Here is a 24,364-nt window from a genome sequence, read left to right as displayed (position 1 = left end):
AAATTTTAATAAATAAAATGTAGCAGTAGAAACAAACTAGTGTATTGGTCAAACATACAATAGTAACCAAACAGTTACCAAACATTGTAAACATCTGTTAATTTTTCCAATCCCCAATCCAGCTATTTTGTCAATATCGGGGCCGATACCCGATCTTAATATCGGATCGGTGCACCCATAGAAACACTGACTCTGCAACATGGCCACTTACCCTGAGAATCTCTCGGCAGATGTAAGCGGTCCACTCCTCTTTCAGAGAGTTGCCTTTGGTGTTCTTGATCAAGTCTGTCACTGAGCCGGCTCCACAGAACTCCATGACCAGCTGAACACATACAAGGTTGGTTATTGATTGACTGTTCTGCAAAAGGAAGCAATCTGGTCTAGGATCTGTTATAAACAAGGCAGTAATTCAAATTAAGCAACTTATTGAGATTACCAGAAAGCTAGTAAATGATCTAAGTGGTTCATTTACCGTATGTATGCACAGTAAATTGTGGGAATCTTTTTCTCAATTTTGAAATACAACAACCGATACTACAGTATATGCCAATATCAGAGCAGAGGAAGTATTGGCGTGAATGTTGGCAAATATGCACAAAAAACTAAATACATTTATATTTTATTTGCAGCACTATTTGTGTGTTTATAGTTGTAGTTTTATCTTTTAAATTTCAATAAATGCCGATGCTCAAAATCTACTAATTCTTACATCTTTACTGACCATTACTGTCCTCTTTGACATCAGAGATGCATTATTGATTTATCTGGCCATTCGAGTAATTGATTAATTGTTTGGTCTATAAAACATCAGAAAACAGTGGAAAATGCCTGTAAATGAAAATGTTTCAAGAGGTCAAGGGAAAGTCATTAAAGGTCTTGTTTATCGAGACAGTACAAAACCAAAAAATATTAATTTTACAGTAATGCAACACAAGGAAAAGCAGCCACTTCTCCCATTTGAGTAGCTGGAACTGTCAAATCTTTGTAGCCTTCTTGCATGAAAAACATGACTAACACGATTAAGCATTTGTCAAATGAGTTGCCTATACATTTTCTGTCCCTCTACTAATCAACTAATTGTTGCAGCTCTATTAAAAAGTAAACTTAATTGTTCCAATGGAAAATATCTTAACTGAGATCAGTGATATCTTTATCACAAAAATAATCTGATATATCGTTATTGGATTTATATTATTCCCAAGTATTGCTGTTGTTATTGGGCTCATAAATCCAGTATCGGTCAGGTTTGTGTGCTGATAATGTATTAACTTTTATAGACTGCTACTGATGCATGTGCACAGAATAAAAAGTTCTTTCTTCAACATGATGCACATTATAAAGAAAATACACAGTACCCATAATCACATTACCGTAATAGCATTACTAATACAGAGAGCAATACACATGAACAGACAGCCATGTTACAGACTCTCTCTTTCACTGCACAGAGAGCAGAGAGCACAGAGACGACTGCAATAACTGACTCAACGGGGTCACCACCAGATCACATGAATGAATCAAGTCCATCTCTTGACCCAAACACAATGTGCCCATTCTATCCACCCCTCTCCTCTCTACATCCTTAGTTACCTCATGTCTTCATGTCTCCTATTCTATTGAGTTATCTTTCAAGTTGATTTGATTCTGGGATGTACAATATTTATATACTTTTTTGATGAGTTTTAATCTCCTGCCTCCTCATGAACCATGGTCAGAGGAGAATACTCAATCATCTCCCAGCTGAAAAAGGAGAGTAAGTACAAGAATAAACTATAACATTAAATGTTGTGATAACTTGTATTAAGGTTAAAGTTAGAAAAGTGATAACATTCCCCCTAATTTCATTTTCCTCTCCTCTCCTCTCCTCTCCCATCACATCCGAGGAGATTTTGGGGGAACATTTTTTAGCTGGTCAGTTCTGGCCCTGCTTCAAGCTCCTCTCATCATCACTCTGGATTACAGGCCGAGAGGAAGTTGGCAAGTAAGCTCCTCCAGGCTGTGCATGCATACTCAGACACGCAAAGAAGAAACACATTGATATATGCATAAACATAATGCATGCAAATATACAGCTCAAGCACATACTAACACACACACACACACACACACACACACACACACACACACACACACACACACACACACGTGTGTGTGTGTGTGTGTGTGTGTGTCCTCCCATTGTTGTGTGATGAATGCTACAGGATCAGAGAAGAGAGAGCTCCCTTAGATCGTGTTAACACATGATTTATTGCAACAGTCAGGCAGCCACACAATTATTCAGATCCTTTATATATTTCTCTCACACACACACACACACACGTTAAGAATATATACATATTCCAATGCACGCTAACCCACAATCACTGCCTGCATGAACAAACTACACACTTACTTCTTTCACATAAATGTAAAAGTGAAAAATGGAAAGTCCCTTCTCTCTGTGGCTCTCTGCGAGACTACAGCCGTCTTCTCTTCACTCCGTTTCATACACTAAAATGCATAGAGTTGCAAAAATGCACAATAATGGCATACCCATAGCTGGTCATCTATGCCAGGGGGGTTTTTCTTGACGAAAGCTCCATAGTAGGTGGCGATGTTCCGATGGTGACTGTACTTCTTCAGCATGTTAATTTCCGCTTTAATCTCCTCTTCCTCATCCTGGCACACAGAAGAAGAGAAATATCAACAGGCATTAAACCAGGACCTCGATTTGTGACCCCTCCCATGATTAACAGGATGGTGATAGAGCAAAGGAAATTAAGTTGTTAATGGATTTGCATTTAGAAGCCATTTACATTCTGAAAAAGTTGTTGTTACAAAGCACACAGCTGGGTGCTAAACAGCATTACTTTTTAATTACTTTCATTTTAGGGGGTTGCTGCCACGTAGCCAAAAGCAGTTGTTGCGGTGGCAGTTGGTTACTTAAAAATGTAATTCCTCATTCGTTATGCACAGAAAATTATGCCTTAATTACTTCAATTTAGTGTTCGTTAGCCGTGAAAACAAAAACACTTGTTTTACTAAGCTGATTCTGTACAGTAGCGGCTCATTAAGTTAGCAATTTTGTGTTTGCCCGTCATTTAATTTTCAATCACCAATTAATACAGTCATTTCTTTTTATTGTATTTAAGCAGATTTATTCACACACAGTCAGTCATACACCGTTGAATTTAGTTGTTTATTCATTGTTCACACAGTACTTCTGTTTCTTTGGTTATTTGTTCATTCATTCATCCCATCAAACACCTGCATAATGTTTACAGTATTTCCTTATTCAATCATTCATGCTCCCATTCATTCATCAGTTCTTTTGTTGCTTCATTCCTGCAGTCCTTCATTGTTTTGCTGCCAGGGACACGTAGGGTGAGAGGATCTCTAAATAGAACTGAGATTCCCTCATGCTTAACAGACACGCCTGAGACCACACTGCTGTCCTAATGCATCCAGCTAATATTACCATGGCAATAGGCCTGTCCTCATTTCCTCTCCGACACATCACGTGCAGACATATGCCAGCACTGACTCATCGCTCATGATTAGATGACATGGTCGACGGTGGTATAATCACTTGAAATGATTTGCTGTGCATGTGTGCAAATGAAGCGAGTGCATGCGTGTAGGTGTGTGTCTCTTACCCCGGTGACATCCATGACCTTAATGGCTGCCAGCTGCCCTGTCTTAACATGGCGACCCTGGTGAAAGAGGGAGAAGAGAGGGACAGTCAGAGACAAAAAAAAGATGGAACAAAGAGGAAGGCAAGGAAGAAGAAAGGAGAGAGGTAAAATGTCAATGTCCATTAAACAGTTTTATCAAGACAATGCAGTACATTTATTTATTTATTTATTTATTTATTTATTTTTATATATATATATATATATATATATATATATATATATATATATATCAGTTTTTTAGGTTTACTTAAATGTCATTCTTGCCTATTTAAAGACACAATAAAAACAAAAGTGTCACCCCACCAACAAAATACTGGATTGTGAACTGCTATTATTCCCAAACTGATTACCAGGTCTTTAAATACAAGAACTAACAACCGACAACAACTAAGTTACTAAAATTTTCTGATGCTGCCAAAACCCCTTGATTTAAAATCAAGTATTTCTCTAAAACATTTAATATTCATGGCTGGATATTGAAAGCAGGAATCAAAGTTAAGTAAAAAAAAAAACTCAAGTAATCTGCTTCTTTAGGACAACATGAGCAAAGGCCTCCACAACTCCCATCAGATTTTGATTCAAATATTGCTAAATCCTGATTGGTTAATACAGCCTTGTGACATCACCTTTAACCATCTTTTCTAACTTTATGAAAGGTTTATTTACATATTTTTTAGGGTTGACTCAGATGCAGTATTGTTTGTTAGCAGGAAATATGTTCAGCTACCAAAAGTTGTGGACAAATCTCTCTATCATAAGTCAAACTTTTCAATTATCTGGATAAACCTTATGTGGTTAAAAAAATAATGGATTGTTGACAGCAGAGAGCAACAGAAAATATGGTGTCCCTGACCAGATTCAAGGAAGTGACAGCACTCGAAATTAGACGGTATGTTCGACATGATAGCCCAATATGTGACTGTGATTTGACCTGTAGCTACAGCCTCAGTCCAAGCCAGTGTAACAGTGAGAATCAGACATTGTAGTCAAAAACACAGCTGACAGTGTCTCAGATATACAAGATGAAGAAACGACCAGACAAAGACACATACCAATCCACCAACTTGTATCGAGGCTAGGAAGATGCCCGGGGGAGCTACAGTAGGAGGCGAGAAACTGGGAGATTGGAAGCTGAGGGGCGAATGGAAGACCCAATTGGTTGGTTTGCAACAGAGCATCTGTGCCTGTGATTAGCTAATGAAGCTAACCGGGATAGAGACGCTAAAACCACTGACGGCTATTACTTCCACCTATCTGGAATCAACCGATTAGCATGTTACCGTCTGAGCAGAACGGCTTAGCAGCAGCGGCGGCACAAACAAACAAATACGCACACACATAGTCAAGGACACACACACACACACACACACACACACACACACACACACACACACAAAACAAGGGCAGGACTGTTTTCTTGGTGGAATTGTTACAGTATAAAGCAGATGGCATTAAGGGTCTGGCTCTAAAACACCTCCCGAGGGCTTTAATCAAAGGCCATTCTGCAGCCAAAACAAAAGCTAGGAATGTGACAATAAGAACAGAAGTATTGTCGCAGAAAGGTTGGTGGTTTTATTGCTTTGCAGTTCATTTGCAGGAGTAATTTTACAGTCACAAGACAGTCTCTGCACCCTGCCACTGGTCATTAGTCATTCTCACCGCTTCACGTTCTGTTTTTATGTTGTTTTGACAGATCAATTGTACCCACAGGCTCACCAAAACTCACTTTACTTGATGAATAGCTTGTGAGTCGGAGGTTATTCAATATATACAGTTATTAACAGCAAAATAATGTAGGCAGCTCGATAAATTACTTGTTCCTTTACACTCTCACAAAGTAGCAAAACTGGTTAGTGGTCAACATAATGATATGATCATATCTCTACTAGCGATAAAAACAGGGTGCTTTTGCTCATAAGATCCCCTGGTGTTTAGACTGGGGACAAATTTCAAATTAAAGACAAGAAAAAAACAATATTACAGGTACATTTACCTATCGTTTTGCAAACTGCTTCACTTCAAAAGTCACCACAATTTGTTTTAATTTGAGGAAACAATCCTGGTGGCAGAGCAGCAAGTAAAGAGAAAACTCTACACTCGTATATTTTGTGGGTTCCCACAAGATGACTGGCAATATGTTAACATCTGCTGAGGTCCCTGAATGAGGAGAATTTAAAGCCATGAGTTAAATTTCTCATTTAAAAGCTCATCTTGAATTAATAAAAAAACTTTTTGATTTATTGCCAAATGAAAGTTAGGGATTTAATATGATAATTCATTGTGTCACAATCCAGTACTGCACAATGCAAATTAAGCACCATTGGATGGTTGAACAATGTGATCAGTCTCTCTACACACACACACACACATGCACACGCACACGCACACGCACACGCACACGCACACGCACACGCACACGCACACGCACGCTTCTGTGAGAGTAAAAGAGCTGGAAAGATTGAACAGGGATTTCTCATTAGGATCAGACTGCCCCAATTCCACAAGCACAAGGACAGGCTTTGTTGGAGACAAACAAAGGAATTACAGCCACTTACAAATCAGAAAATCACACACTGACACACACACAAAATACAAAAAGATCTCTCTTTTTCTCCACTACTCGCACAGACAGAAGAACTCATGCAAACACCCACACATGTGCACACAGAGCCATTAAGAGGGAGGGAGAGAGAATATGCCCAATATATATTGGACATGGACATCATCTTAGCTAGATAAAGATTCATTACTCTGAGCCACCTGACACACACACACACACACACACACACCTCTCCTTCCTTCTTAGAGTAGTAATGTCATCCAGCCTTATTAAATGACCAAGTGTGAAAGGAGCAACAGAAAGGAATTAGCACTGTCTGTTCATCTTCATCTCTCGCTCTGTCTTTGTCCTCACTCTGTTCATTTATTTGCAAATTCAACTAAGGGGGTCGGGGTGGGTCTTTGGTTATATGAATGTGAAGTTAAAATAGTATTTCCAAAGCAGTTAACAGGATAATGCGTGTAACAATGATATCAAAACAAGTCGGGAGGACAAATGATAAAATGATTAGTGCTGAAACTACTTAATTAACAGTCATTTGTCAAGCTAAAATGCCAAATATTTGCTGATTTCAGCATCTCCAATGTGAGGATTTGCTTGTTTTATATCATTACAAATTGAATTAATTTGGGTTTTGGACAGTTGGTTGCACAAAACAAGCAATTTGAAGACATTATCTATAGCTCTGGGAACTTGTGAGGGGCATATTACATTGCTGTCCAACATTTTACACAAAGCAATCAATTTAATGTAATAGTTTGACATTCTGGGAAATATACTGACTTGCTTTCTTGCTTCGAGTTTGATGAGAAGAACAATGCCACTCTCATGTCTGTGTGTTAAAGGACAATTCCGACGCAAAATGAACCTAGGGGTTAATAACACATTGGTACTGAGTCGACCGTTCCGTGGGATATGTTTTCATGCTAATCGAATGTGACCAGTTTTAGCGCAAACCGCTAATTAGCTTGTAATGCTAGTAGTCGGGCCACTGGTAAAGTAAAAAGAAATCGCTATTTTATACCACGAACAAGGCTCAAAATAGCACCACACTTCCACGGTAGCATAATGAGGGTCCCTACAACCGAAGCATTGAGAACTTTTTAAGTGTACAGACAGTTTATTAAAAAGATAGTTTATAAAGACAATGACTGTTTTCCCAAGATGGCGCCTTCCTGTATACGTGAACGGTACTGTCTTTATAAACTATCTTTTTAATAAACTGTCTGTACACTTACAAAGTTCTCGATGCTTCGGTTTACATGTAGGGACCCTCATTATGCTATCGTGGAAGTGTGGTGCTATTTTGAGCCTTGTTAGTGGTATAAAATAGCAACTTCTTCTTACTTTACCAGTGCCCCGACTACTAGCGTTACAAGCTAATTAGCAGTTCACGCTAAAACTGGTCACATTCGATTAGCATGAAAACATATCCCAGGGAACGTCGACTCGGTACCCATGTGTTATTAACCCCTAGGTTCATTTTGCCCCAAAATTGTCCTTTAAGTATGGAGATGGAGCCAGGAGGCGATTAGCCTAGCTTAGCATAAAGACTTGACTCAGTGGGAAAGAGCCAGCCTGGATTTTAATGTTCAGAAATATGCCTGTATACACCAGTAAAGCTCAATAATTGACACAAACACCTCCATTCAGCACTCCTGTGGTTCCTTAAGAATCTCATAGTGACAACAAGACTCACTGTTGGCTGTTATTTGTCAAGAAATAGTAGCATGTAAATACAGATTTTTTTTTACATGTTGTTTGTGTACAGATTAAAAAAGGACATACAGACCTGGCTTAGCTAGTAGGGCTGGGCGATATGCAGAAAATCAAATATCACAATATTCATGACCAAATACCTCGATGTCAATATTGCGATGATATTCTAGGGTTGACAATTGGTGCTTTAACAAAATGTTATTTATACAATGAGATGTTTGATAAATTATCATCAGACATGTCAATTTAATGACTAAGTGGGTAAAGGCAAATAACAGTTACAACAGTCTGGTAAGTTCAGAAAAGTACATCGCTTTACTCTAATGCAGCTTTTAAAACCAGGAAAAGACAACACTTACCAGATTACAATTTTACGATATCCAAAATCTAAGACGATATCTTGTCTCATGTTACGATATCGATATAATATCAATATATTGCCCAGCCCTATTAGCTAGCTAGCAATTTCCCCTTGCTTCAAGTTTTTATGCTATGCTAAGCTAACTGCCTCATGACTCCGGCTCCACACTTAATGCACAGACATAAGAGTGATGTCAACTTCTCATCATAAATGTTTGCTGCAGCCCTGTGAATGACGAAAAATGGAAAAAGAGAAAATGTCACACATTAAAATAATTTTGTCATCTTCCTTCTCTCTTTCTTTCTCTCCTAAAGATGGCCCACTCTCTCCCTGATCCGTCCCATTCAGATTGAGGAGCTTTGAGCCTCACAGGCCTGTTCATCCCTTCCTACACTCGTTTGTTGACTGCTTTGCCTCTCTGACCTAGATCTGCATTCTCTCTCTCTCACACACACACACACACTCTGCCTCACTCTCTTATCCCACTGATTCTCTCTCTCATTATCTAACCCTCTTAACTTCTCACAATTTCCTCTTCATGCCTCTCATTATTTCTGCCCTCCCTATAGAAGGCTTGCCTACTTTTCCCTGTCCCTTGTATTTTCTGTCTTCTCCTTTCTTGTGCCTCACAGCTCAGACCAGCAGCCTGTGAAGAGCGGGTCCTACATGAACATGACTGAGCTGAACGCTAATGCCAACGAAACAGCGTTCAGCGTTTGAGCTTGACAAGCAAATATGACAAAAACCGAGGAATCCCTGCAAACCTTTCATTTTGCTTCTGCTAATGCATCTAGCGCCTTCTGCAAACCACAAAGCACTGACACCGAGTGTCTCCGCAAAGCAAAACATACACACGTAATGAATACAAATGCTTTCACCCAATACTTCCTATCCAATGCATGCTGTGCATTAACTTCAATCATCACAGAGACTTTTCAAATGAGGTCTAGGAAATTATCTTCATGTGTCCAATCCACAATTATTTCCCTCTTTAATCCTGTAAAAGTATTTTGACCATATTATAGCAAAACATCACACACACACACACACACACACACACACACACACACACACACACACACACACACACACACACACACACACACACACACACACACACACACACACACACACACACACACACACACACACAGCTGCCAGGTGTGTTTGAGTGATAACAGACTAAATTGACTAGGTTTGTTCAGCTTGGATGGCCGCGCTGTGATAGAGACAGCCAACTGATACCGAACTGATCTCCAATCAGCCTTCAGGCAGCCGCATCATGGAGGAGTCATTACTTGGCGTCCTCCCTGCAGGTCAGTGTTTCCTAAACTACGGTACGGAAATGGAGTGTAGGTCTTTTTCTGATGGTTCCACCCAACAAAATATGATGTGATTTCAGAAACCAGGATCATTTACACTCATTTAGTTTAAGGCCGGCTACACACTGCCTGCGTGGCGTGAGCGTGTCAGCTGTGTGGCGTGTCCGTTTTTATTTCGGCTCCCATGTTAACAGGTTAGAGTTCGCACACTGCCTGTGTGACACGCACGTCTCATGCACGGCTCGAGCCGCGCCGAAAACGCGTGCATGCTAGAAATAGGACCGACGCCTATTTTTCACGCGACATGCAGCGTGTTGGAAGCGTTTCCAGGCAAAATAGAATAGGAAAAGATGTTTATATGTCATTTTGACATGAATACATTTAATAAATGACATTTTGATGTTTGAAAGTCTGTAGGTTTTGACATAAATGCAGATATAAATGTAATTTAAAAAAATGATAATAAATAATTATCGATTTTCAAATATTGCACCAGTCAATACAGAACTAAATATTCTGTAGCCTATTTTGCCATCAATACTGCCGACGTTGTCTTTGCTGTAACCAAATCAGTATATATTTATGTTTAACATGGTATTTCATTTTATCAATGGGAAACATACATGTGTACAGACAAGGCTAGCAGCAGCAGCGCCGCATCAGACACGTTTCTGGTGTGCAAAGACATAGAAAACGCCACGCAGCTGCCACGCAACTGACACGCAACAGAAACGCCACGCTCACGCCACGCAGGCAGTGTGTAGCCGGCCTAAGAATATCTGCTCTACATGTGCATGTGTAATAGTTATTGTTTCACTCTCTTACACAATAAACTAAAAGGTAATCGACATTTAATTGCAGACACCTGCAATTAAACAAAATAAAAATGCGATAAATACTCCTTTTTTAAGCGTCAAATTATTGTAGTATTAATTCAACTTCTGTTTTTTTCATTCATTTGCCATGGGCTGAAAATAACGATTATTTATTTATTATCGACTAATGGAGTGATCTTTAGCAAATAAAATATCAGAAATAATAACAAAATGATTTTATCAAATTGCTTGTTTTCTCAGACTGACACTCAGAAACCCAACTATATTAAATTTATGACCACATAAGGCAATTGAGAGGCTGGAACTTGGAAATATTTGGCATTTTAATTTAGAAAGGACTTAGATGATTCATTCATTATCAAAATTAGTCTCTATAAAATGTCCAAAAATACTGTATAATGCTACTTGCAAGTTTCTGGAGCAAACATCTGAAAGTTGCTTGTTTGGTCAAACTACCTTCCAAAACCAAAAGGTGGTTAACTAATCAACGCATTACTTATCAAAATAGCTGGGGATGAATTTTCTGTCAAACAACTTATCATTTCACAACTATATGAAAGTATGAATACTCACATGTAGATACAATTACAATAATGAACTAATCTCCTACGTTCTTGTACAGCACTCAAACTACAAGTAAATACACACTAATCGCATTTAATCAAGAACTTTTTCAGCATGTTAAAATTCCCCAATCTTGGAGCTGTCGCCTGTTGAAGAGTTATTCAGCTGTAATTCAGATAACTACTCATCATGTTGTCAATATAAGCTCATACTGTAATGAAATCTAGAGATAAAAAAAACAGATTCTAGGTCCAATATTACGGTGCTTTTTCATCTCTCATCTCATCTGTCACCTTCCTTGTGTACCATGACGGAGGCGTCAAACTGACACAAAGTATGCCTATTCCAGTAATTATCATCAACACATAATTATGATTAATTGCACCTGCCAAGTAAAAGTTAAAAATCGTCAGCAAAGCACTTGGTACCGCAGAGGACTGTGTGTGTATGTGTGTGTTTTAGGATGAAGAAGATGGGTTTGTGTGTGCAATGATTGTCTTTTAAGATTTTTCTGCTGTTGCACACCACAGGCTGCAGAGTGAAGCATCTCTTCATCAATGTCAGCTTGCAGCCTCAGTAAGGCAAGACCAACTTGCTCGCCACTGCCTTAATACTACCTGCCGGTGGATATCATGACACCCAAAGCTTCTGTGTGTGCGTATTTTGCACATAAGCGAGAAAGAAATGCTTCTACAGCGTGTGTGTATTTTGTTTGTTTGCGTGCACGTTCGTGCCCTTGCCAAGTCTATTACACAGACACCCCCCCCCCTCGGACACATTTACTATGCAGGACACTTCCTGTTGTAGCCTAGCAACAGTTTTGGCTGGCCAGAGTACAGTAGGCACGACACTTAAACATACACACAAAAGTACACGGTTACACACACATACAAAGAGAGGGAGAAGACAGGGAATAAGACACTATTATCCTGATGTGGGAGAATTGTTAGAAGAAGAGATTGGGTGAGGAAAGGAGGAAGGGAGGGAGAAGTGATTGAGAAATGAGGGCGGGGATGAGCAGAAGAGTAGTTCAGTGAGGGAGCTGGATTTCACAGTGCATCTGTCCTCAGTGTGTGCTCGCTGTGTGGCCAAGCTGCAAGGTCAGAGGAAACCATCCACATTTTTACTTTAAATGGCCAAGTGAATGAGCTTTCTGATTTAAAAATAGATTTAAGCCTATCCTTTACATGATGCAGAGTTTAAACACCTACACCAGTGGTTCTGCATGTTTTAGCCATAGTTTTAACCTATATTAACCTTTAACCTATGATATTTTTCCAGATAGTGGCCACCAAAGTACGTAAAAAAACGAATTTGTCTGCATCAGTTTTTTTAAATCAATTTTCAAATACTATTAATGTTGTTGTAGTAGTGTTGTGCAACCATCCGTCTTTATATGTCCCTTGCATGCACAGGAAGATAACAGCAAAGATACTGTACATGCTAAAGCACACGCACACACACACACACACACACACACACACACACACACACACACAGCCAGATCGTGTTGCCAACTCTTTGTAAAAAGGAAATGGGTCACACCATAATCCTAATCTGTGCCGTTATGGTAATCCATGCACAAACATTAGGCAAGAAGTGACTGAATGGCATCTAATCTTGCTTTCCTATTATCAGTAGTATCATAGGGCAAAAGTGGGCTATGGGATGTGATGTGCCCCTGGGCTATCAATCTGTCTCTCTCTGACAGACAGGTCCTAGAGCGAGATCACCACACACACACACACACACACACACACACACACAGTGTTAGGGTTGAAGAATTTCAGACAACCGGTGTTTCAGTCTGTACCCTCGTATGAACACCCACTGGTTCTAGTCGGTAGGCTTACAATCCCAGCATGCTTAGCAGGTGCCGGAGTTGCGATGCAGAATTGAAGCTCCTTTCGGGTAACGAACGATACAAACAGAGTTCTGCCTGAAGGAGCCCAAAGAAATAGGAGGGCAATACTTCCAGACACACCTCATTGCAGTTGAAACACCTGCAATCATTCCTCTTTCACTCGTGCTCACGCACACACACCAACACACACAGACAAGTGAGAGTGCACACGCAAGCGCACACGCTGTTGTGAAACCAGTGAGGCAGTGAACCATGAGTAAATAAAAGTGACAAAGGCCTCCATTCCAATCTACTACTGCATTGCCCAGGAATTATAGAAGCACCCCGAGGCTGCTCTCTCACATGAGAAAGCAAGAGAGGAGAGAGACGGCTTGAGACAGGAAGAGCTTTAAAAGGCACAAAGATATAACGAGAGCCAGTGAGGATGAGGGAAACGTATACAAGCAGAGCATTTGTGGGAGAAGGAGGTAGTAAAGAAAGGGAGGCGGAGAGGATGAAAGAAAGAAAAAAGAAAGATGAGAGGAAGAGAGATGAGAGCAATGATCTGTAGAATAGTCCAAAGGGGTTTTATTGACAGGTGAGGGTGGGGTAGGGGTGGGGGGTTGCAGGAAGGAAATGCTGAATTTTGTGACAGGCAGCCAGCAATTGTTGATTCCACTCTGAATGACCCGTTGTTATCTGCTAAAGCCTATTGAAACAATAATCTATCAACAGTCTGAAATATAGCCAGTCATTAACCTGCTCGCTCACAGTACAACAAGCTAATTAACAAGCCAGTGGACACACAAAACAAACTAATCTGGGGTCAGGGAAAGGATTTGGTGCAGTGCTAATACAAATGCAGGCACACAAAACAGTTTAAATAAGAGAAACAGAAGTCTGCAAACATACACCAACACATCCTCATACCTAAATGACAGAATGGGTTAATTGAAAATGACTCCCAAAACGACATATACGCTATGAGCGTTCTATTTACTGCTGCACAGTGGCTGTTTTAAACATGTGGCTGTAACACGTGACCACAGTGGAAATTTTAATCATGTGACAATAGTTTAGGCAATAAAAAATACTTAGTTAGGGTTACTAAAACGTTAGGGATTGGCTTAAAATGAGTCATGTAAAACTGCTAAAATGAGGACGTGACGTCACTCTAACTAAAACTCGATTTATTTCTAAAAACGATCACAACACCGGTCACCTGAGTGAAAGTCATGTGATGTTTGACCCATCTATCACTTTAACTTACCTCAAAATGTGGCACACTTATACTTTGTCACCTCACTTCCTTGTTTGCTCTCACGATAATTATAGAAAATGTAATTATGAGTCGTTGCACAATCAACCTGTACAGCCGGTTTCTGGGTGATGAAGGTGTGTAGCACACACACATTTGATCACAAGCAACAAAAGCACATCTGTCACTCACTATGGTGGTGTGATGGTGCTTGAAAACAAAGAGACAGGCTGCATACACAAAGCTGGGTAAGTCCATCGTCATGTGACAAGAAATATTATGTACTTAATCTTATATTAAAATATATAAAGGTGATCTGTGGGCCTGTGTTTGCATGTGTTTGTGCATTTGCATATGTCTAAGGTCAGGAAACCGTAAAAGCTTGCCCTCATCATTATACATCCTCTGATGTGATGGAAATAAATCAACTCTAACAGGATAACCACTCGCCAGATAGTCGTGTGTGTGTGTGTGTGTGTGTGTGTGTGTGTGTGTGTGTGTGTGTGTGTGTGTGTGTGTGTGTGTGTGTGTGTGTGTCTCTGTGTGTGTGTGTGTGTGTGTGTGTGTGTGTGTGTCCAAAGCTTATTTATGGCAGGCATCTGAGGCTGACCCAGATTAACTTCAACACATATAAACAGATGAACTGTACACTAACGTTGCTTTTTCAGCTTGATGTCGTCGACATCCTTGTTGTCCTTGTTGTTGAAGCTGTGTGACCGTCCAAAGCTGTTAACACTATTCCATCACAACGGCTTTTCCACAAACTAACATATTACCTCATTGATTCACTAGCTCATTTACACAGGTTAACTCACTAATGCACTTACTAATTTGCTCTGTTTGCCTCTGACCTGCCCACTCACCCACTTATCTCTCACTTCAAACTGCCTAAACGATGTCAGAGCCACAACAGAAAGAAAGAAGCAGTCCCGTCCTGATGTTACCACACACACACACACACACACACACACACACACACAAACAACTGGACAAATAAAAGAGCAAGAGTCGGAGAGAGTCGGCGAGTGTGCACCAGTGAGGGAACACTACAGAGGAGGAGGAAGAGGAGGAGGAGGAGGAGGAGGAGGGTTGCAGTGAAGAGGCAAAGCGGCAGGTTCAGCACATCAGCATCACGCTCCGGCAGCTCTGGAGGTCAAACGAACAGCCGAGCTGATTTACTGCACGGACTGGAGGTGAGAGGGGGAAAGGAAGAGAAAGAAAGAAACAGCTGAGCGAAGATGAACAGAAAACATGAATAAAAGAAGCCGAGCTCTGATGAAGGAGAGCAGGGATGGAAAACAAAAGTGTGGAGCTAAATGCTGTGAAAAAGGAGAGGACAGAGGGAATAGAGAATAATAGAGAGAGTCAGAGCTGGTATAGGTTATTGACGTTACTATTGATGAGCAGTAATTCACACTGTGGGAAAAGAAACCTTGGCTAAATAGCTCTTTACAGTGCACACTATAAATTAAAGAGTAGGGGATCTGACTGGAAAACATACAGTGGAGAGAGAGAATGAGAATGAAAAAGACAAACGAAGAGAGAACGAGATTGCTGTTGACATCAGGCATGGCTAATTGACCCTGGACTGGGTGGCGGGAGTGCATTGTGGTTAAGTGGGGCGTGTGGCCTTGGGGAAGACAGAGAGAGAGGATGTAGGCTGATGAACACACTGCCAGGTGCAGGTGTGAGTGTGTGTAGTTGTACATGGGTGGAACGAGCACATCTGCTGTTCCCACGGTAACAAGCAACATCCACCTTGGTCATGGTTCACAGTTTATTCATAAGGACTCATGAGATTGGAGTCTGTGTGTGTGTGTGTGTGTGTGTGTGTGTGTGTGTGTGTGTGTGTGTGTGTGTGTGTGTGTGTGTGTGTGTGTGTTAGACAAACAAAAATACAGCAATAGAAAGAGGCAATGACATGGTGTCAAATTGTAAACAACTGCAACAATGCCCCTGCACCAGGGACATGTACTGTATATGGAAAGTGGCAAACCCACTCATACTGTATATCCCCTTAATGTACACACTGATAAACACAAACCATACCCTATAGCCTGCAGACACTCCCAGCTGAGACCTTCTGACAGCACCCCCATTAGCACTAATGCTACCATATAGTACTACATTCTTCATTTACATTATCACGCTAACTGCAATATACTGATACAGCAAGCACCACTAGCCTCTACGTTTTCTAGGAGTTCCGTACCGTCGTCAGTCGGAGGGGCCGTCGGTCTTCATTTGGGCCGATGTGTTGAATCAGAAGGCAGGCAGTCGGACTCAATGACCAATCTGATTGGTGGAGTGCTAACCTGGAAATGACGAGCGGGATGAGCCTGACGAACGCCTCTCAAAATCTGACGAAAATCTTTTAAACCGACCTTTGTCGATCTGAAATGAAGACAGATTCAGCAACTGCATGGCCTATTTCTCGCTTAAAATGTTTTCAGAAACACGTTTTGGTAAGCTATTTTCGTAAAATATGAGATCGTATTCCGAAAGAGCCGCCATTATGGTCGCCAGACCCACGTGACGTGTTCATCCAATCAGCTGTCGGTTTTCATTTCATTTTCATTTCATTCACATTTGGGCGACAATACAGATTAGTGCCGCCTACTGTTATGGAGATGTATTACTCGTACTCGCGCACGTGCAGAACGTACTCTCAAGTCGGCGTCGCTTCGGTGTGTTCCGAGGCACTTTTTTGACCAACTCGGGGAGGCAGTCAGTACGACTGCCTTTTCTGCCGAAGGTCAGCCGTCGGGTTGGTGTGTCAGAGCCTTAAAAGACTGAAATGACTGCATTCTAAGGAATGTTTCAATACTGAGTATCAGTGACTGTACCTGGGCTCAGTCAAGCAGAAAGGAACTGCTGTGAACTCCTGCGCTGTTTGCAAATAATTATGATCATCATTCAGATTCATGACCAAGAATATCTTAGTTGAATATAATACATACAACTTTTATATTTCTCTAATCGTTTCTTTTTTGTGATCAACTTTTTATTAGCACCTTCAGACATACAAAACAAATTCCATAATGTGTGACAGGTAATGTCAGATGGCGCACAGAACAGAGAAACACAAATTGAACAAGAACAAAACCCCTCTTCCACCCCCCACCCTCTGCGGTCTCGAGGAAAACAAAACAAACAAACAGAAATCACACCTTTCCTAATCACTCTCCTCTAGTTCTTGTGGCGCTGAGGTCATTAAGTCTGATATTTGTGCTGCTGTGCTTTCCCATAGGCTGATAGTTGATGATTTGGCTTTGTTAATCCTAGGCTGTAGAGAGCTCAAGCATAACTATGTCCAGAAAGTATGCCAACCAACCAACCACTATTTTATTAAGCGAGTGAGGGGATGAGCCAGTGCTGACCTATCATTTTCTTGGTTGCAGTTGAGCCGGCTAGCCAAATTTTCCTGTCTCCCTAGCAGGTGTAATTTAGAGTCATCATTAAGTTACAAAACAATCGGGTCAGTAGGAACTCGACATTCTATCACATCAGATATTATTGATGTTGTTTTATTCCAGAATTCATGCACCTGTTCACACTCACAGACCATATGCAGGAAAGTTCCAGTTTGTTAAGGTTGGCAGAAAGTACAATAGGGAGTGGGAATGACTTTAGAGACTTCTCTTCTGAGGAGTCCAATATGTCCTATGACATATCTCTAATCGTTTCTTGAAGAAAAATACATTCTAAAACTTGACAACATGATGGTTGTGACTTCAGTAATTGTGAGCTTGAATCCAAACTTTATATTTACTTTATTACGGTTTTAGAGAGGTGTTGATTCAAACGTTGATTCAACAGTTTGCGATGCTGTTGAACTATATTGCTTTATACTGACAGGTGTCTCTATTATTTTGCCCTCCCCCATTTATATTAAATGAGGGTAGTCTAAATAACAGAAACATCTCTCTGTTTAAAGCAATACAGTGCAACAGCACTACAAACTACATCCTCCAAAATGACCATAAAGTTGAATCAACACTTCAACAACACAGTTAGTAACAACACATTATATCATTGCAGGACTGTATCAGACTGCATTAGTTTGAGCTAGCTATTTGTACCTAATAAAATAGCAACCAAGTGTATTCTAACAACATGTTTTATTGTCAACTGCGCCAGTGGAGCTGCGCAAAGGTTAGCAGTGTTCCTACTGGGCAGCTAGTTAAACTGTAATAAAATAATACATGTTATGTACAGAGGAAGAAACAATAGTACACAAAATGTTATGCCATACACTGATTTGTCAAGTTACCATTTTAGTATTATCAAGGACTACTTTCAAAGAGATGCACACTGTATATGCTTGCTTGTTTGATCTCCTCTCCTGCTGAGAAACACTAGCTGGAGGAGTTAGGAACATCAAACAAAGAGGAATAAATGACGTCATTCTATCTTCCATGCTTTGCGGAGTCTCTTATGCCAGGCTTTCACACTTCATGCTGCTTCTCTGAGGTGTGTGTGTGTGTGTGTGTGTGTGTGTGTGTGTGTGTGTGTGTGTGTGTGTGTGTGCAGGCACATGTGTAACTGTGGCGGGCAAGAAAATCTCCCACAGTCCTTTGCAGCGTGACTTCCAGCAGATAAGAAAGATAACAAAACAACTTTGAAGTTTTATTCGGTTCTTAAGGAGGGCAGAGGAGGGATGAGGGAGGAGGAGGAAGAGGAGAGGTGGGCCGGGTTGCAAAACAGGCAGGGACACTGCAGGTAAAAGCGATAAAGAGACATAGAGGGAGAAAGAAAGATACAGGTGTGGGTGTGACTGGTTAACAAGATGAAGCATTTCTTTGAGCCGTAATCCTAATCTTCATCCCGTCCATTTGTTTACATCCTGAGACCCCGGATTGCTAAAGTAACAAGATCATCATGACATCAGGGAATGTTTTGTGGTCTCATCTGTTCATCAGTTTTAAAGAAACCAATGTTAAGACATTTTTACAGGAGCTACACATATGCATAAACACACACACACACACACACACACACACAATCCTGACGCCATAAGACAAACTTACACAGGGACATGAGAGCATGACACCCCGTACATGCTCCTTCAAACCCTTGTTCACACACATTACACAGACACGCCAATGCAGTAAATGGAAAGCACACAGCTGCTCTTTGTACAGAGTGGCTGTCACAGTGGGTGAGCATATAAAAGCCCAGGTCCCCAACTGTCGCTCTGTGTGTGTGTGTGTGTGTGTGTGTGTGTGTGTGTGTGTGTGTGTGTGTGTGTGTGTGTGTGTGACTGGTGAATATTTAAAGAGTATGTGAAGCACTTTGCCTGAAGAGGAGCAGAGTGGATGCGTTCCGTCATCAGAAAGAAAGATTGGTTGCCTAATTTTTCTCTTCTCACTCCCGCTCCCTCGCTGCATGGCGACAGCAGAGTCATGGCGAGAAAGTATGTGAATGTGAAAACACCACACACACAAAAACACAGGAAATGTTTTTGTTGCTGCGAAAGCCGTGGAGACAGTCGATGAGACACTGAAGGCTGAATGTGTCATCGTTCACGTGCTCGTGCGTGTGTGTGAATGTGTGTGTCGGTGCCGGGTTAGTGTTGTTATGACTGAGATATGATTAGTTGCCCCCTCAACATGTCCTTGCATCCGTCACGGAGAAAAATGACTTCTATGGCGGGAATGTCGAGGAGCTGCGATCAATCGATTAGCCAATCAATAAGCCTGTCTGTCAATAAGTCGTCCTGTCAGTCAGTCAAGGGAGTGTTTTGGCCAATGGCTGGCTGGGGAAGGTCCCCGTTCCAGCCCCTGCCATGTGCACCATGTGTCTGAGGCAAGGCTCTCTCAATTCGGAGAACTGCAATTGCCATAAGCCCCATCAAATATTCACAAGCATCAGAAAGAAAGAGAGAAGGGGAAGACAGTACTGAAACAGAAGCATGATAAAATAAAATAAAAAGTGCGTGAGTAGGGGAAGGAGGGAGGGCTGGAGACATGAGAGTGGAGGAGAGAGACGTGGCAAAATAAAGGAAGGAAATACCGATGAGGGAGCGGACAGAGGGAGATGGAGAGAGAGATGTTGATGAGAGAGAGAGAGAGTGACAACATTTGGAGAGAGCAAAAGGGAGCTAAAACAGAGAGAGAGGATGACGGAGAGGGAGAGAAGTGGAGAGAGAATGTGTTTAATTATTCAGCATTACCCGTGTTCTCTATTTATGGCCCTTTTAGAGCAGCCAGTAGAAGCTATATATACACATACTGTAGGCACAGGCTGCTCCCTTAAGTACAGCTCACAAGGGAAGTTTCAACACAAAAACCAGGGGAAACGAGAAGAAAAACGTAATTACATATTGATAAGAGAAATGCGCAGAAGCAAAGGAAAAAGAAGTGATGGGGATGATTAGACACAGGAGGAAAATCAAGGAAACGGAACCGCTGTGGAGATGTAAAATGAGAAAGGGAGACAGAGGGGGAAGTCGAGCTAAAATGATCTTTTTTCGCTGCGGCTACTCGTCTATCACTTTTCTTGGCCAAACTAGTTTTGCTGACAGCGAAACAAAAAACAACAACCTGCAACAACTTTTCAAGATTTTTTTTTAATTGAGATGAGATGTTTGGTTTGTGTTTGTGTGTTTGTGTGTTTGTGTGTGTGTGTGAGAAAAGGGGAATGAGAGATGGAGAGAGAGAGGAAAGAGCACTGTGGAGCAGATCTGTATCATTTAACTAGATGGGGTAATGGAATTGTTGATAGCCTGTTATCTCTTACTCCCAGACACACAGAACTGCAGCAACGTGGCACATTACTGGCCCTCTAACACCAACATAAAACACTGGGCTGGCCATTACAACCACACACACAAAAGGATGCATGCATGGGTACACATAAAACTACATATCTCTAGCTTCATTACACATAGTACAAGTAAAAACTACTGCAGCAGAATGCAGTGGACTGGTTTTGGAGGTATGGTTTTAGCTGCAGGAACAATGCCAAAGTGTTTGATTTGAGATTTGTTTGCATCATTACTGGTTCCTTGTTCTGTGATGTTTTCATATCATATTTCTGTTTGAAAAAAAATCTAAAAGATGTCAGCTGCTCAGGAAATGTAGCTGTTTTGAGCTTTTACCTGATTCATTTTTTACTTCGTCTTAACAGGGTTATTAAAGTTGTAATAATAAGCTCAAAGGTAGCCTACAATTGTCTAGCCACAGAAATGAATGATTCAGTTTCAGTGAAACGAAACTGAAAATGATTTTATCTAATAGCATGTGACATGTACGATTTATCTGGATAAATGTCTTCAGAAAGTAAACAAGGAACCAAATAAAAGATTGCTTGGGTAGAGGAGTTGTCGAGAGATTCTCAATTTTCTAAACTGCTGCAGCAAACACTGCTGTAGAAGAAAATATCAAGTCACAACTTCCTAAGAAGAAGAAGGAGACCTACTTTTCATGCAGTCTATGATCACAGACACATCAGAGCAAAAAACTGGCTCCTGGTCACTGAGCAAATTTAATTAATTTTTGGAATCAAAACAAGGAGTGAAATCATGTTTACAGCCTGTCTGACTCTAATCTTTACATCTGAGCAAATATTCAAAGCCCACCTGTGTTCACTCCACAGCACACAGGCAAGCATGCATTGATCCAGATGGGAATACAACAGTCCAAAGCTACATACAGTATGGTATTCCTATGTGTTATTTTTCTGATATAACAAGTATCTAAAAATGGTTCAGCAAGAGCCGGAGCAATTCCAGTTCACTAATACCCACCAGCCTTAAGGTCAGTTTATCATCTCAGTGACTCAGAGATCCACCAGCTCACAATAAGTTGATCCTCTTCAGGCGGCTTGCCTCTACCGCATGAGGAATTTAAAATAGATGGCATTTTTTACTCAAGTGACTCTGCCTCTTATCTGTATGGATGAATCCAGTCATTTCCAGTTTGCATCTGTATCTACAGTACTTCTACCGCACTGAAGGGGCAATATTTGAAACTAAGCACTACAAAGCATTTTAGAATGTGTTCTGCCTTTTATAGTATTAGATTTATATTCATATTAGAGCTGCAACTATTCTTTTTGTTATTGATTAATATGATGACTACTTTTTCAAATAAATTTTTTTTTTATATTAACTTCAAAATGTCAGAAAATAGTTTCAAAAAGCTCAAGGTGATATCTTGGTGATGTGCTTGTTTTGTCTGAACAACCTAAAAAAAAAAAAAAATGTTCGGTTTCCTGAAGCTATCGTTTCAGCTCTACTGTTTTATTGTCTACTTTCCAACTATGAAGTTTGGAATGTGTGGAATAGATCTTTAATGAGCTTTTTAGGCCAATAGTTATGGCACCTAAAGAAAACTTTTAGAATAAATATTAAAGTACAAACAGGCAATGTGCAAAATGGAATCAACTTTTGGCTTAAAAAGATCACTAAACATCTATTGCACACATCAAAACTGTATAGGTCTACACAAAAATAGTGAAACTGTCATTTTTGGAACTGTCAACCAACAGCAGTAACAGGATCAATTTATATATAGACTCCATTGAGTGTTATACACCATGCAACACCCAATCACAAAGCAGTGTGGATCAGCTGTATGGGCTACAGACCCAACAGGCCGGTGCTGTTGCCATAGGCACTCTGTGGCTTGGTAATGTATAGTAAAAGACTGGCTGAATGTCAGCCAGTAAATGAGCCGTGACTTTCACCAAAACAGCAGAGTCAGCAATACATGGATACACATAACTCTCCTGTTCCCCCATTCCTTTTGTGTTTATACACACACACACACACACACACACACACACACACACACACACACACACACACAAGCGTAGGGGAGCATGTCCCACCCCGCCTGAACATCACCACCTAACCTTGACTCTCTGTCCCATTAGACACACACTCTCACACAAACAAAATACATGCACTTACAGGGCCCTTCACATGTCCATACTAGGGATGTCACGAGAACCGGTACTTCAGTACCAAAATTCTGAAAACGTGCCGGTACTCATTTTTCCACAGTACCGTAGGTACCAGGGGATGCAATCCTTCCGGACCTGACGGGGGCAGTATATACGCATTACATTAAAAATGTTCTAGACTGCCGCTAAATGCTGAAGAAGAACACCTACGAGCACAGAAAAACAGCGAATAGCCCCTCATCTCACTGTACGGCTTGACCGCATTCAGCTTCTGGCTTTACCGTAGATCTACGGCGGCAGCTTTCACGACTTCACCTGGAACTACCAAACCGCAAGTGAGTAGGGCTGTGCAATTAATCGGAATTTAATCGTGATTGTGATTTCGGCTCCCAATGATCACAAAAACAGAATAATCGAGAAAAACTATTATTTAGCTCATTACGCTTTGCATGTAAACTCTTATTTTCTCTTGTGTTCTGAATGAAAAAATAAAGTTTAAATAGGAACAGTATTAAGGCAAATTTCACAATTGTATGTGTTTTTTTACTGTTGATTTATTTAACTTTTTCCACTGTTTAAGTTCAATAATTGCAACATCTTTCCAGAAGTCAACAAGTAATCGTGTTAAATTATCGTGATTTCAATATTGACCGAAATAATCGTGATTATATTTTTTTTCCATAATCGAGCAGCCCTACAAGTGAGTCTATTTCTCTCTGCCATTGTCTATCACAACCTAACGTGTGCTCTGATAGTGCTTGTTTTAATGGACCTCTATAACATCAGTTAACTTTAACCAGCCCACGGTTCTTTGTGAAAAACAACGGCAGAGAGAAACAGACGTAACTACTGTAAACATGCTTGCTGTCTGGGAGTTCTGGGTGAACTCATGAAAGACAGTACCGTACGCTGGCTGTGTGGTGATGCCAGGCTTCAAAGAAACGGACTGTGGGGTCCAGAAGACTGACGTTTTCGTTTTTGTAAATCACGCTCTCCTTGCCCCCTCCACTCCACACCATAACAGAAAGTTGAAACTAAAAGAAAACACAGAAAGAAGGGTGACATGATGCTGCCCCCCCCCCACCCCCCAAATGTTTAAATAAAGGAATTAATGTTTAAGTATTATTATTTCCTTCCTTTTTGTGTTTACACACACACCGTGGTATTGACTTTAGTATTGAGTATTGTGTGCTTTTGTTGGTATCGGTACCGAATACTAGATTTTTGGTATTGTGACATCCCTAGTCCATACCTTCACGTATTTGAACAAACACATGTTTATTTCAGCTAGAGGTGACTAAACAAAGTGTCACAGGC

The 24,364-nt window shown here is 40.8% G+C and overlaps 1 protein-coding gene across 21 annotated transcripts in view; it reads right to left on the bottom strand.

The window, feature by feature from the left end:
- The window catches only part of tnika (TRAF2 and NCK interacting kinase a), an 86,878-nt gene that overhangs the window by 50,436 nt on the left and 12,078 nt on the right, over window positions 1-24,364 (bottom strand). For all 21 annotated transcript variants that reach the window (XM_035994477.1, XM_035994478.1, XM_031309916.2 and 18 more), the window contains exons 3-5: window positions 3,636-3,692; window positions 2,533-2,658; window positions 212-322 (exon numbers count right to left, since the gene is read on the bottom strand). In XM_035994477.1, coding sequence (XP_035850370.1) covers window positions 212-322; window positions 2,533-2,658; window positions 3,636-3,692 — 294 coding nt within the window. The remainder of the gene's footprint in view (window positions 1-211; window positions 323-2,532; window positions 2,659-3,635; window positions 3,693-24,364) is intronic.

The sequence above is a fragment of the Sander lucioperca genome, chromosome 18 (assembly GCF_008315115.2).
Source record: "Sander lucioperca isolate FBNREF2018 chromosome 18, SLUC_FBN_1.2, whole genome shotgun sequence".
NCBI classification, from domain to species: domain Eukaryota; kingdom Metazoa; phylum Chordata; class Actinopteri; order Perciformes; family Percidae; genus Sander; species Sander lucioperca.
This window is presented reverse-complemented; position numbering and strand designations above follow the sequence as displayed.